The sequence below is a fragment of the Anas platyrhynchos genome, chromosome 3 (assembly GCF_047663525.1).
Source record: "Anas platyrhynchos isolate ZD024472 breed Pekin duck chromosome 3, IASCAAS_PekinDuck_T2T, whole genome shotgun sequence".
NCBI lineage: Eukaryota > Metazoa > Chordata > Aves > Anseriformes > Anatidae > Anas > Anas platyrhynchos.
In genome coordinates, this window is record NC_092589.1 from 50,830,894 (window position 1) to 50,844,722 (window position 13,829).

Consider the following 13,829-nt stretch of genomic DNA (forward strand, 5'->3'; position numbering starts at 1 on the left):
GGGCTGCACAACTCCTAAGGTGGATTACTGTAATATTGATTTGGGTATGACCCTGAGTCCTTTTGAAAATGGGATTTAGAGGTATGTCTAATAATAATAAAAAAATATATATAATGATAATAAATAAAAATAAAATTAACTAGATAGTTTAGATTGAAATGTCAGTGAAAACCAAGTAGCTAAGATTTTAATTGGGGTAGGAGAGTGAAGAAAAGCCTCTGACTTAAAAAACAAATCTGTCTGAGAGAATTGAATTGAATTCAAGAGGTGACTTCAGTTCACATCCGATCCTCATTGCTATTTCAACCCAAAATAGCTGAATTGTATGCTGTTTTAAACTGGGTTAATATACACAGGCAGAGAACACAAATTAATGTGGCACAGAACACAAAAATACAAAAAGCAGCTAAGTGCTGAGAAGAAACTGGGAAGAGGACACAAGCAGCACTTTCAAGTTGGCAAGGAAGACCTGAATTTGGTGCTGGGGAAAAGGCTGTAGCAAGAGGAACAGTAAATCATGAGATCAGACAAAGTCTGGGCATTTAGGCACCTTTCCACACTTCCAATTAATGGTGCCCAAGCTCTTCTGGCAATACCACTAGGAACTTTGCGCATGAACCACAAAACACTTGAAGGTGTCACCTCCAGGCCTGTCACCCCAGGGAAGTTTCTGTGACACACATGCGTTCATGGCACCGTGCCGCTTGTGGAGCAACTTGTTGTGTCCACACTTTTTCACAAGCTTCTCCCTGGAACATGCATCTGGAAGAAGCACTGCTGAGCCCATCCTTCACAGGAACTGTGCCAGGCAGCTTCCTTACACACTGCACAGTGGGCAAGCCCTGAGTTCCTGCATAGTACAAGTCTCTCTGACTGTGAGGAAAAATATTTCGCTAAACCTATAGGAGTAATGCCATAGCTGAAAATTCAAGCCATTAGGCTTTAAATCAGACATTTGAAATGTTCGAATAATGAAACGCAGTATTTGTCTTTAGATTGAAGCAGAAAAGTGGAATTACATCACTAAACGCAACCTCATTTTACAGCTTCTTTGACTGGCGACACTGTGCTCTCTTTTCTCAATGAAAAAGTATGTAAAATAAAAGGCCAAATCATCTTGAATTTGCAGAGAAGGTCACCCTACCCACTTTGTTCCTTGAGGGCCATTGATTACTCTCTGTCCACTTGGTTTTCCATTATTACCAGGTAGTATTTTTCCATTTCCATTTTTTGTTGTAAGATTAGGCCTGCCATTGTAACCTGAAACAGAGAAGAAAATACACTATTCTGAAGAAAGCTGTGCATACTACATAGCACAACTTAAATGCAAAGGAATTATGAATGTACTGTTAAGTGCATATCGTGTGGAGGTATTTTACTGGTGCAGGTTATAAAATGACTCCCACTAGCAACTCCTAAGGTTTTGTTACAGTTGCAGATATTCAGGACTTCATCATTATAATGTGCCTCGGAACCTGTGTTCAATATTCAAACATTAAGCAACTGACCCAAGCTGTAACATCACTGCTGGATCTGAGTAGCCATACAAGGTCCAATCCAGCAGCCCCCTTGCTTGCCATGTGCTGCAAAGGAGGTGGAAATGCTGCCAGTAAAATGCTTTGGGACTTTGTAAACATCTGGGGAGTGTGTTGACAGAAAAAAAACATTATTAAATAGAACAACTTTCTTAACCAAACCTTACACAACGCTGCAGTGATGAACTGCAACAAGAGGGGATGGGAATTACCACCCTGTTGTTTACCTCTGAAAGGAATGGCTCTCCTCTAGCTACACAGAAGCACACAGCTCAGAACTGGAGAAGCTCTGCTACTGGCCTGCAGGCCCTCCAGCTCAGAAAGGGTAGTGATTTTCCCATCCTAGCTCAGAGACTTGCCTCCAGAAAATATACATGAAAGGATTATAGATAAATGAATCTTCCACAGCCATTGACCTCCTGACTCCATGGGTAGAGATAAGCTGGTGTCCTACCTCCATACAGAAAGCTTTTAAGCTTTCTTGCCACAAATCTCATCCTCCATGTTATAATTTAAGGTTCACTCCCATCTGGAGGCTCTGCAAGCTGGTGGACTTCCACAAAATATTGAATCTGACTAAAGCATAGCTAATAAGAAAGCACAGCCACATGATTCACATGGGCTGGTTACATGATGATCATATTGCTAATCTTATAAAAAACTCAATTCAGCAAGGTTACTAGAACAAAGATAAGATACCTTGCCTATAAGGAGGTCTGACAAACTGCCGCTGTGAAGGGCTCCGTAGCCTGGAGTTCAGCAGTCGCTGGCGAGGGGACAGAGTGGAAGAAGAAACGGTTGGAGGAATGGTATGCGCTGTTGTAGATGCAGAAGGACGCGGCCAGACAAAGCTTGGTCTAGATGGGGTATGTTTGTTAGGGGAATGAGTAATTCGTGACACTATAGCAGAGCTGCCTGGTGATTCAGGAGAAGACATTTTTAATGTTGGAGTTTCTTCCTTCTCTTCCTCTTCAGATCTTAGTTTGTGAGGTAGAAGAGTGTCCATAGATTTCCTTGTATTGCTAGTGGTGTCATCATATGTGTTTTTGTTACCTCTAGAAACCGAAGGGGACCATTTTGCTGCCAAAGATGTGGGTTTCTCTTCCCCTTCTTTCTCATCATATTCACTGTAATAATCATCCTCTTCATTAGAAATTGACTGACGAGATTTAGAAGAGGAGGAAGGAACTTTTTGAGGAAGTTCAGTTTGGGACATTTTAGACGGCAACAGGCCATATTTTTTCTCTGTTTGGGACACTGTTCTTGTAGCAGCCCTAGATCGAGTAGGTAATGAAGGACGAGTTTGCCTTGAAGAACTGGATGGCAGCTTTGAATTATACTGATTTTCTTTTGCTGTGTCACTGGCAGAACTGGAGTCTGGCTGAGTAAGTTTTGAATTGTAGGAAGGTACCTGAGAACGTGGCTGCTGTTGCTTTGAGAGAGATGAGCTTGAGCTTCCCTGAGATGCAGGCAATCCCCTAGAAGAGGACACCTCTTTAGGAAACACAGAGCGGCTGCTGGCTCTGTCACTGCCTCCTGTTACATCCTCATCATCATCTTCCTGCAATTCTTCATTGCTCTGGGATAAGACAGGGGACGGGAGGCGCCGGCCCCTGGAATGCAGTAAGGAAGGACTGGTTTGTGCCTTCTGCAGAGGCTCTGAGCGGGAGGTCTTCTGGGATGGAAGATGAGAGGGGAATGTCTTTTTAGGCAAAGATACACTTGGTTTGGATCGAGCAAGGGTTTCTTTTACTTCTCGACTGTCCTGCTCTTCAAGCTTATGTTTAGAAAGAGGAGACTGCAAAGAATGCTTTTCTGGAGCTGCTACTCGACTTTGTTGCTCTTCTCCTGAGTCAGAGTGGGGTGACTTTTCACTGTGTGTCTCTCTGAGGTGAGAATCGGGATCAACATGAGGATTTCTTCTCTTTGAATAGATGGCTGAAGAAGACTGCCTGGAAGAGGGTAGAGAGGGATTGTGTGCAACATCTGGAAGTAAAGGGTTTTCATCTTGTGACTCCTCCCTGTAACTCTTATCCACATCCTTTCCATTAGATTTGGCACTGGTAGAGGAGCGAGAGTGAGGTGAAGAGTGACCAGAAACAGCAGACCTTGATGAAACCGCCACCGCTGCTAATTTTGAATCCTTCCATGTCCGAGAACTGGAGCCTGAGGGAAGCCTTGTTTGCTGTGACCTAGAACTGGGCTGTCCTGCTCTGCCCTCCGCTTCCTCACTGTCAAATTCGTTATGACTGTCATGAGCATGGGAGTCTGTTGATTTGGAAGAGGGTTGGTGTGAATGACCTACAGACCCAGACCTACTTGGATGGCTTGGGACCACCTCCTGAGACACAGCAGACTGACGGTTTGATGGCAAAGCTAGGCGGCCAGGCTCTGAAGTTTTAGAAGGCACTTTCACCAGCACAGGATCTGGCTTTTCTTCCACATTACCAGCAAGATCATTATTCTTAGTAGGCAGAGAATGGGAAGAAGCTTTAGGAGAAGGCACATTAGCATTGCTTTGCCTCAGTTGCTTTGTTTCATTGTCTGTGTATTTAGGAACAGACGAGGCAGAAGAGCGCTGTGCTGAGGATGGTGACAGTGATGATGGCTCACGTTTCTCTGTGTTCACCTGCCGTGACACCTCTGATGTGTGGGTTCGAACAGGGGTCCTCCCTGCGGTAAGGACAGGATGGATTGTCCGACTGGGGGACACTGGTCTAACAACCCTCCTTTGATCCTCGGCTTTTGGTGGCATCGTTGCAGCTTCTTCGGATGAATTGTGATCATCTGTCACTTCGGTGGACTGGAGATCAGATTCCAGCTCTTCTGTCTTTCTGGAAGGTAACTGAGATTTACTTAGGACCCCTCCTCGAGACAAGATTTTATTCTTGTATTCAGAAAGAAGACTCTTTTTATCACTAACACCAGGTGAACGAACAGATGACTGCTTAGAGGAAAGTGACGTCTGGACTTTTGAAGAAACAGAGGAAGTTTGAGAAGTAGATGAACCAGTATTCACAGTTTTTTTAGCCTCTGAATTGTCTTGAATATTTTTCTGTTGGTGAGCAACTGAATCTTCATTGGGAGCTGAAAAAAAAGTGTTTGTTCATAACAATACAAGAAGCACAAAAACTGACCAAGAAAATAAATTAGCCAAGTAGCAAGAATGAGACAACATCGGAACATATGAGACAAAATTTACTTCTGTACAAACCTATTTATATGGAATTATCATAACTTGGGTAAAACTTCAAGCAATTAAAATCAAATATCTAAAAGCAGGGACTACAACATGCTATCAGTGTAATCGAATCTTTAGCAGAATGTAGCCACATCAATGACATGGTTTTGCACTATCCCATCTGGAATGCAGAGGAAGCTAAGAAGAGTAAATGAGAATGAACATAACTGGGCCCAAGAAAAAAATGGCAGACTAAGCAATTGGTGGGTGGCTGGTTCTTACCTGCTGGGATGGCGACACTGAAGGCTTTAGACTGAGGACCTGGTCCCCTCCTGTTTGCAGCACGAATTTTGAAAATATAGCGCTCCCCGGCCTGCAGACCGTCTATTATGGCTGATGTTGTAGCTCCAGAGTAGGTGATGGACTTTGCTCCAAAAGGCTTGAGAGCGGGGGCGTATGAAAGAATGTATTCTGAAATGATTTGGCAGACGGTTGGAAGGAGGAAACTGAAAACAGTCCTGTTTCCAGCGGACAGACTGTATGGGTAGGATGAATTAGAACGTGCATTACTAAAATTAATACACTAGCAATGCACGCTGAGTCAACAGCTGGAGTATAAAGACATGAATGATTATATATATATTGGTAAGTTGAATAAATATTTCTTCATCTTAGAAGGAAGAAAAAAAAGCAACAAACAAATCGTGTTATTGAGCTAACAGCTGAGACAGAATATGTTAGCTATACCTCTGCAAAATACATAGACAACAATCCCCATCAGTGTGAAGAGTCACCAATAAGAGCAGGATGACAGCCATGCATTCCAGAGAAGGCCTGGGGGAACATGAGAAAGTTACAGCACCAACTACTGCATGGTTTGGTGTGCTGCACCAGGAGGCCATTTATTGTTTCTGGACACTGACCAATGAAGGAAAAAAAAGAAAAAAGGGAAGAAAAAAAAAAAAAAAGCTCTGAAAAAATTAACTGCCCCAAATCAAAAACAGAAGAAAGCTAGAAAGCTAAAAAAAGAAAATGTTCTGGAGGTAGAAAACATATATGAACACTGCCAGGAAAATATGAACTGCCCTACTGCCCATGGAAATCCAGTCTGGAGGACAGTGCAAATGTTGGGTAGATTGCAGCTCACTACAGTTGGAGTACCTGTGCTGTTACAACCAACAGAGCCTGAGAAGATGTTAGGATTCCCAGGGGAAAGAAAAACTTCATACTTACTGATTAGTTACTGTGACATCTGCAATCAGCAAGACACGATCCAGAGAACATTCTTGCAAAACATAACTTCTTCATAATGGTGGATAACCCACAATCATGTTGCTGACTGTAGCAATGTCAACAGCAAATAATAAAGTTTTAAATTTTTCTTTCCCATGGCAACTCTTTGGATGAAGATCAAAATGGCATATTCACATATTTATCTTTCAAAACACCAGTATTAAAATCAGGTGACATTACTAATGACCATTAATTACTTTCTCGGCCTACATTTCCAACACAGCCTTGACACAGCTCTAACTGCATTGCATTTAGAGATCCTAGCTGTGCAAAAGCAGCTCTGCCAGTCCACTAGGGTGAAACTCTACCAGCTCTAAAACAGCTCTAAATAAATCATATACAGTGCTAGAGCCTGAGGGGTGTCCCCATGAAAGCACCAAAGCAATTTTATCATGTGAGCAATATTACTGCAGACAAATACAAGTGTTTCCAGCTGAGCCTTTACTTTGAGGGGTTTCTGCACTGGGGTTTTAGCTGTCATCTACAGCAGGTAAAATCCATGCCTTGATGATCGAGGCTTTTATTCAGAAAGGACTTCCATAAGGAAATAACAGCACTAGATGTTACCAACCGGTAGCAATATAACCTCTGTCCAACAACATTACAGCTTTTGCTGTCAGACAGCACTGTGTTTAACTACAGCAGGTGACAAGCACCCCTGCACAGGCAGCAAAACACAGCCTCATTGCCACTTAAACTCACCCTGCTCTCACCTTTCAGTTCAGGGTTACAGTGATACCTGTGTACCTCGTTCACTTTGCATAGGGAGGGATATCTCAGACTTCCCTAGGGGTAAGGCAAAACTGTGCATATGAAGAGGAGTTTTCTCTTTACACCCTCAAAGAGACAGATCTCAGAGTGCAGGTAAGACCTTAGCCACATGCGAGACTCCTTGTCTTTTGAAGCCTCTGTAAGAGGCACAGGTATCAGACCGAAACAGGGTTTTGAAAATAAATTTCAAGTGAATGGCCAGATATCTCTAGAAAATAACAACACCATTATGAACTGGGAACTTTTTTTTTTTTTCATCTGAAAATGAGACTATATTCATTGCATTAAAAAATAACATCATCAAAATCAAGAAGAAAGGCACATCAACATACAAATGTATTTACTGCTCAGTCAAAAAATAAAAACAAAACAAACACACAAACAAAAAAACCCCACACTGGTTGTATTAGAAGGCATCATGAACTTTGGATTTGATTTTTTTGTTTGCTTGATTTAGGATGCAGAGATGTTTTAATTACACAGGCACTGGTGTTACTGCTGGTAGCTTTCAAATGGTTACTGGATTGCAATTTCTCCACCACTTTAACATGTGATATAAGCATGTAAAAGGGCAGGGTTGAAAAAAAACAAAAGAACAAAAAGACAAAAATTCCAAGACAAAAAGATTATCACGTGCTATCAAAATGACTATGAAGTGCTAATGGTGGTTTAACTTAGCCAGTATAAATATTATGCCATTTATTTAGTTTAAAAATAAGGCTTCTCCTGTAATACTTCATACCCAATGAAAACATAATGATATATTAGGTACATAAAAGTGTTCAGCCCTTAAATATCAGGTATCTTAAAGTAATTGCCCTGTGTGAATCATCTAACATATGGATAAATATGGACAAAGGGTCACAGACTGCTCAAAATTAGGAGCAGATTTTAAATTTCAGATAATGTCCCTGCGTGACCCAACTTTAAGAAATAATGATTCTTGGACAGAATTGCAGCTCCATTGAAGTGATTGGCAAGATTCCTATGGACTTCAAAGAGGAAGGAATTCCACCACTGCCTTAGAGAATGCATACAGTAGGTCTTTTATGTGGACACGGTATATTCCTCTCCAAGCTCATGGTTTTTGTAAAGTCTGAGATGCGACAGTGCTGATAAGGCACCTCCAAAAACCTGTGTAACTGGAGAACACAGTCCCATCAATCAGTGGAGAATGGGAGCAGCCAAAAATCCTGGCTATTCCTTTTTGGAGGGAAAAAAAGGGGGAAAAAAATCCCCCCCCTTTTTTTAAATAAATCTATGCAAGTGAATAGCCACTGACAAATTGTCTTTACATCCACATATGATAATGCTACACTGCACAAACCTTATGTGTGAAATCTGCTGAAATCATTATTTCTGCTTGCTTTATAAGCAGAAGCTTTCCTTCCACAATAAACTAGAAATAAAACACAATATAAACCCACTCACTTTCTTGGCAACTACCCAACTCTTCCTAGCTTACTTCTCTGCCTAACTTAAAAAACCTTTGGTAAACATCCTTCCGGAGCTTCATTTCAACTTGCTTATTAATGAAGAAGAGGTAAGTCTGCATACATGATGCCACAGGAAGATCTGTGACATCCGAGGCACAAGGTGACAGTTTCCCAGCAGCACAGTAGAGTAACTGAAGCTGGGCTGGAAACAAGGAGATCCTACTTGGGTGTAAGACACTACCAACCAAAAAAGTTCCGGCACAGTCAGCGTTTCCAGCTTGTGGCAGAGCAGCAATCATGTTTTGAGAAGACCAGCTCCTTGTGGGGGTTAAAAACCAAGAATGATGACTTACCTTTGACTTTGCCTTCACTCTCTGGGAGAGCATCCCAGGATGCTGCTACAGAGGTTGGTTTGCCCTTTAATGGCCAAACATCCAGATTTTCAGGTGCACTGGCAGGAGCTGTGAAACAGCCATACCCAGAAAAGGCAAGTAAGAAAGACTGACCCGTATAGCACATGCTTGCTGTTCCTTCTCACAGCAGAACTGCCTATATGGTCATTTGAAAGACAAATGTGAAGTACACACACAGCTCAGGTCCATGCATGCCCATATTGCATTTCTACATCAGACTTTGGTTGTGAAGTTTTGGTCCATACTTTCAGGGACAGGCTGTCTATATGAGACTGCTACCAGGGTTCAGGAGGAAATACACAATTCAGTCATCATGGACTACTTCCCTATATCAAAGGCACTCCAAGGCTTCTTCTGTGGAGGCAGAACCAAATTTTGCCGCCCACGCAGAGGGACAGCATCCGTGCTGCTGCTCCCAAAGGAAGGAGCAAACACAGCTGCAGGGGGCCAAGCTGCTGAACACAGCAATCAATCTCCCCTGCTCTCATCCCTCCACAGGAGCAGCAGATTGAGCAGCAGATTTTTTTATTTATTTTTTAATACATACCCGCCTCCGGGGTTCGCTGGTAAACAGACACACTCCATTTGCCTTCCTTTTCTCCGTCCAAGATCTGAACGGCAAACTCGTACATGGTGTCTGGTGCCAGGTTCTCCACCAGCGCCCGCCGGTTGGACACCTGCTTGTAATCCCACCTTGCTGATTCCCCCTTTTCGCGATAACGAACGCTGTACTGCCTGGCGTTAGAAATACACAAGCACAGAAATTCACTCATCAAAAACTTTAGCAGGACCAGAGGGAGAGCAGACAGCCCCAGGGAGCCCAGTACCATATTGCTGCCCAGTCCCCATCCCAAGGTGAGCACCTCCAGTGCCAGCCTCGCCTGTGCAGGCTCACTGAGTCCGACTGCCTTCACCCCACAGGGCTGACTGCTCCTCCCAGCCTCCTGCTGAAAACACCCCTTCCCACAGGGGAAGCCGCAGTGCTTTCCAAACCAAGCTGGGCATTCCAGGAGGCTCCATGCCTCCATCCCACAGATGTAGCCTGCTGGTTGGAAGCCCCTCACTCCACTGAGCAGCACTGGTGGCTCAGTTCCCACGTGCTGGCCCAGATAATCACCTCCACAATGAAACGGAGAGCATCTAACGTGACCACCTCTCTTGCAGGCAGTTCAGCCTCAGGTTGTGCTGGCCTTCACTGTTCCCAGGCTAAGCAGCACAGCCCAGCACTTTTAGGTCTTTGGCAGTTTCCGGCCCATCTCTGTTTGTTTTGGTCTCCAGCCAGTGTGGTGTGAGGCCATCAGCCATGTTCCCCTGCTCATGGGAGACCACGACTTGCTCAGCCACGGCTGTATGGAGTTTGTGCAGGGTCTGAGGATGAAGGGGGCACTGGAGGTGTACATCACCCCCACCTAGCCATTCCAGGTTTCTCTGAAGCATCCCCTACCAGCCACTGTCACTGGTACCTGCAGATTTCTGTGCCCTAAGTTAAGTTGTTCCCATAACCAACCATTGTTAAATAAATGCAAAACTGATCAGAAGTGCACTGACAGAAGTTCACCTCCAGTATCTGTTCAGAAAAGGAAACATGGGGCTAACTACCTATTTGCTGCAGCCTTCTGCTTTTCATACAGTGGGTCTGTCCAAGCAACGAGCACAGACTGAGAGGACATAACCCGAACAGTTATGTCCTGTGCCACCTCCACCTCTTCCTCCTCTGAAATGGGAAAATAAAACAGCACATCAATAACAAGAATATTGGAGATCTCAATTAAAATAAAATAAAAAAAAAAGACACTAATACACATTACAATAGGCAGACAGCACAGATGTATAGCAAAGGTGACAGCAGTGAAAAGCAAGTACTTTTCATTACTGATGGTACCTCATGACAATGTAATTTCTTCTGTTAGCTGTCTGCTTACAGGACCAGAGTACTAATTATTCTACAGTCCTTAAATATTTTACTAATTCTCAAACTGTTACATACAGTTTCTCTTTGACCGCTGCTACAGTATGTAACACTTCTCTTCCAAAAGGAAGTGAACACTTTAGCTGACCATGTTGACTGGAAATCAACCCTGTAGATAACGGTGCAGAGATGTGACAAGAAGACACTCAGATTTGGAGATCCTGTCTTTGATTTAGTCAAGCCTTCTCATGCAGTTATTGAAGTGCATAATGTTTGCCAATAGCTACAGCAGAGAAAGTCAAGAAAAAAAAAAAAAAAGAAAAAAGAAAAAAAGAGAAAAGCAGCAAAACCCCAACCGCATTGCCGATTTCTATCATTTTATTAATACTGCTTGAATTACAGAAGCAGAGACATCCATGAAGCTCTTTAACCCACACAGAAAAAGTTAGCTCTAGCACTTTCAATTAAAAATCAAAGCTGTCTCATTTCATTCAAATGTCTCCGAGAATTGACAGCTGATGTGAAAGAAACATACCTGTGACTTTCCTTTTAGTTAAAGATGACCTATAGACAGGTTGACTTCGTCCTTGGGTGTTCCGTGATGGCAGCGAAACAACATGAACTGATTCAGAGGCTGTACATACAGGGAAAAAAAAGAGAGGCTTTCCTTAGCCTTTATCATGGTAAATAAAAATCAGTCTTTTCAGGTAGAAACCTATTTGATTCTTGTCTGAGATACAAGAAGAGAAGTAGTTTATTTAGATTCATATCATTTATCTCAGAGATTTCAACATGCATACAGTAAGAACAATCAAGTTGGTATTTTAGTAGCAGGAAAGCAAATTATTAACATGAAATACAGCGGTACAAGGGTCCTGTATTCTAGGTTTGAGTTCCTCTCCTGTTAATTTGATTATTTAAAAACATTTGTTCTCCCTCTTGATAAAAGAATAGTGTAAAAGACGTGAAAATCAGAAGTATACGCTTAAAAACAGGTTACACAGTATTTCTTCATAAAGATCAAGTATGTTACTGAATTTTCACTAAATCCATGACAAAACAAACAAAACAAAACAAAATAGCAGTACGTAACACCTGGGGACATCCACAGCCTGAAGCAACTCAGAGCAGGATGAATGTGTTAGCAATAGCAGTGACAGAAAACACAGCAACCAGGCACCATGGAGGGGCTCAGACCATGGCAGTACTGGATAGCCAACACAACATTTGCACAGACATGGAAGCACTGGCACCTACAGTGCATCTCTTTCCAGAGCTGGTCTTGGCAGAGCAAGATGAAAAAGTTAGTACTAGGGAAGGGATGAGCAATAACTGAGAGATCGCTGTTCAGAAAGGGTGTGAATAACTGACAGGTGGCCGAGTTCTCTCTCTTTGGACAAACCAAGATAGAGATGTTCTTTTTACACATAACTGACAAAGCAGAAGAGGAAATAGATATTTATATTACAAAGCCAGGAATTCTGGCAGCCACGTGTGATTTTGGAACCATCACCAATTTTGTAATCCAAGACCAGACTGTCTGCGGGATGGACTTCCAGCATGCAGGAGAGATTTTCAGAGAAAGAAGTTTAACCTTGAGCAAACGCATCCAAGAAGCAAAAAGCAGAGGAAACTTCCAGAAAGACAATCAAAGTAAGAGTCATGAGTGCAGACCTAGAGCCCACTCAGGCTAGAGAAGCTCACAAGACAGAGAGAGATAAGAGGGGAATGACACAAACAGAACAAAAAGAAATGCTCAGCCTCTGGAGAAATAAAGTTGTTACAAACCCCATTGCTACAGTTAGCTGGAAATCCTTTAGGTTGAGGGCACGTTATCTAGTGGAGGAGTGCAAACCATCACAGCACAGAAGACAGGACAGGACAGGAAGCACAGAAGAGGCCAACCTGACTCTCAGGAGCCTGCAGTGACCAGGACCTCAAGAAGGAACAGGAGAAAACATGGACACACAAACATAACACTGGTATGGAGTCCATGAAATGGTTTTGCTGGTAAATGCTGATACATTAAATTAAAGCATTAACTTTTTCTGCACTGGTCAGAAATAATGCAGAAACACAGTTTTTAAGAAGAGGACAAGAAACAGTGGATTTGAGAGGTGCCCCACCTCATGCAAGGACCTACAAGCTATGCCTCTTCTTCTCTGCCCTTCCCCTGAGCACAATTAGAGAAAACATTTTCATTTGTAAGAAGAAATCATTCTGACGACTACAATAATGTGATCTATGACCACCTAGCAGCAACAGGCAGCAACAGAAGACTGACTGCTTTTTGCCTGGAGAGCAGCCTTCTCAGATAGGACAAGTGAAACCAAAGAACAAATCGATGGGGTGATGACCAAGGGCAGTCTGGCATCAACTCACATAGATGATATCAGAGCAGTCTGGCTCACCTAGTTTCCTTGCTTCCTGGTTTTGTCGCTCTTGCAGCAGCGGAGCGTAACTCATCCTTCGGCTGCTCTCTCCATACCCCCGGAGGTGACCCTGGGATCTGCTGCGTGGACCCCTGAAGCCCGCTCCATAAGGTGGCTTCCACCGAAAGGAAAACCTGCCATCAGGAGACTGCGCACGCACTCTCAGAGGTCTGTTTGGCATGTCCTTCTCTTCAAAAAAACAAGCAAACACACATAAAACCCACCACAGTTATTATGAAGCACATGACATGTACAGCCGCCCACATATTTCTGCTGCAAACACATCTATGAAATATCATCAGAACAAAGGGTATAATTTTATAGTGTCCTAATTTTGCTATAAAACCCAATGCAGTAACAAGTTTTCCAAGTGGGATGCACAATATTCAACAGGGACTTTTCCCAGGCACTTCAGACAGACTGGCGCAAGACACACAAAGTGAACACATACTGTAATACAAGAACTCCTGCCAGAAACTGGGGTTGTCTTGCAGCTTTCCTGTTTTAATCTTTCCCCATTTTTTATAATTCCCCTTTCCATAGTTCAGGCACACAAGTACGTTTTTTTTTTTTTTTTTTTCTGGCAAGTGCTAAAGGTCAGTGAAAAATGAAGCACAGAACCATTTCACTATTTTTAAACTTGACTTTAGACAGTAATCTACATTAAAAGCATGTTCTCTTCTCCTAAACCCATTGCTAATGGCTCATATTCATCAGGTCTGTCCTGCACATGCCACTCCTCTTGACTTCACAAAGTCCCGTCATATGAACCCTTGAGCATCCCACACCCTAACTTGCCAAATGGCTTGCATGAGGTACCTGTTAGCAGCGCTCTTTTAGGAGGTGAAAATGAAGCAAG

The 13,829-nt window shown here is 42.9% G+C and overlaps 1 protein-coding gene across 1 annotated transcript in view; it reads right to left on the reverse strand.

Moving 5' to 3' along the window:
- The window catches only part of FNDC1 (fibronectin type III domain containing 1), a 64,959-nt gene that overhangs the window by 26,289 nt on the left and 24,841 nt on the right, over positions 1–13,829 (reverse strand). Inside the window, exons 2-9 of the mRNA XM_038176665.2 lie at positions 12,950–13,159; positions 11,074–11,172; positions 10,229–10,343; positions 9,177–9,364; positions 8,570–8,677; positions 4,999–5,187; positions 2,235–4,622; positions 1,145–1,260 (exon numbers count right to left, since the gene is read on the reverse strand). Of these exons, the coding sequence (XP_038032593.1) occupies positions 1,145–1,260; positions 2,235–4,622; positions 4,999–5,187; positions 8,570–8,677; positions 9,177–9,364; positions 10,229–10,343; positions 11,074–11,172; positions 12,950–13,159 (3,413 nt within the window). The remainder of the gene's footprint in view (positions 1–1,144; positions 1,261–2,234; positions 4,623–4,998; positions 5,188–8,569; positions 8,678–9,176; positions 9,365–10,228; positions 10,344–11,073; positions 11,173–12,949; positions 13,160–13,829) is intronic.